At 65.1% G+C, this 235-nt stretch overlaps 1 protein-coding gene across 1 annotated transcript in view; it reads right to left on the bottom strand.

Moving 5' to 3' along the window:
* The window catches only part of PATL1 (protein associated with topoisomerase II homolog 1 (yeast)), a gene marked incomplete at both ends in the record, with an annotated part of 6,665 nt that overhangs the window by 5,198 nt on the left and 1,232 nt on the right, over window positions 1-235 (bottom strand). Inside the window, 2 exons of the mRNA XM_010012633.1 lie at window positions 1-76; window positions 153-235. The exon at window positions 1-76 is cut by the window's left edge and continues 20 nt beyond it. Of these exons, the coding sequence (XP_010010935.1) occupies window positions 1-76; window positions 153-235 (159 nt within the window). The remainder of the gene's footprint in view (window positions 77-152) is intronic.

The following is a 235-nucleotide window of genomic DNA, read 5'->3' as shown; positions in this document are numbered from 1 at the left end:
CTGCCGCTGGTGCAGGAGCCGGCGGTGCTGCGGGTGCAGATGGGTCGTGTCCGGGCGGAACATCTGGGGCTGAGGCCTGAGGAAGAGCAGGAAAACTCAGGAACAGCCGCAGAAAGCAAGGAAAAAGGTTGGGAAAAGGAGATGGAACCTACCGGAGGCTCTGGAGGTGGGATCCGGGGCCCGGCGGGTGCTGCAGCTGAGAGGGAGGAGGAGCAGGGGGAGCCCCGAAGAAGGC

The sequence above is a fragment of the Nestor notabilis genome, unplaced genomic scaffold (genome assembly GCF_000696875.1).
Source record: "Nestor notabilis isolate BGI_N333 unplaced genomic scaffold, ASM69687v1 scaffold18494, whole genome shotgun sequence".
NCBI lineage: Eukaryota > Metazoa > Chordata > Aves > Psittaciformes > Psittacidae > Nestor > Nestor notabilis.
Note: the sequence above shows the minus strand (reverse complement) of the source record. Positions and strands in the feature narration are given on the sequence as shown.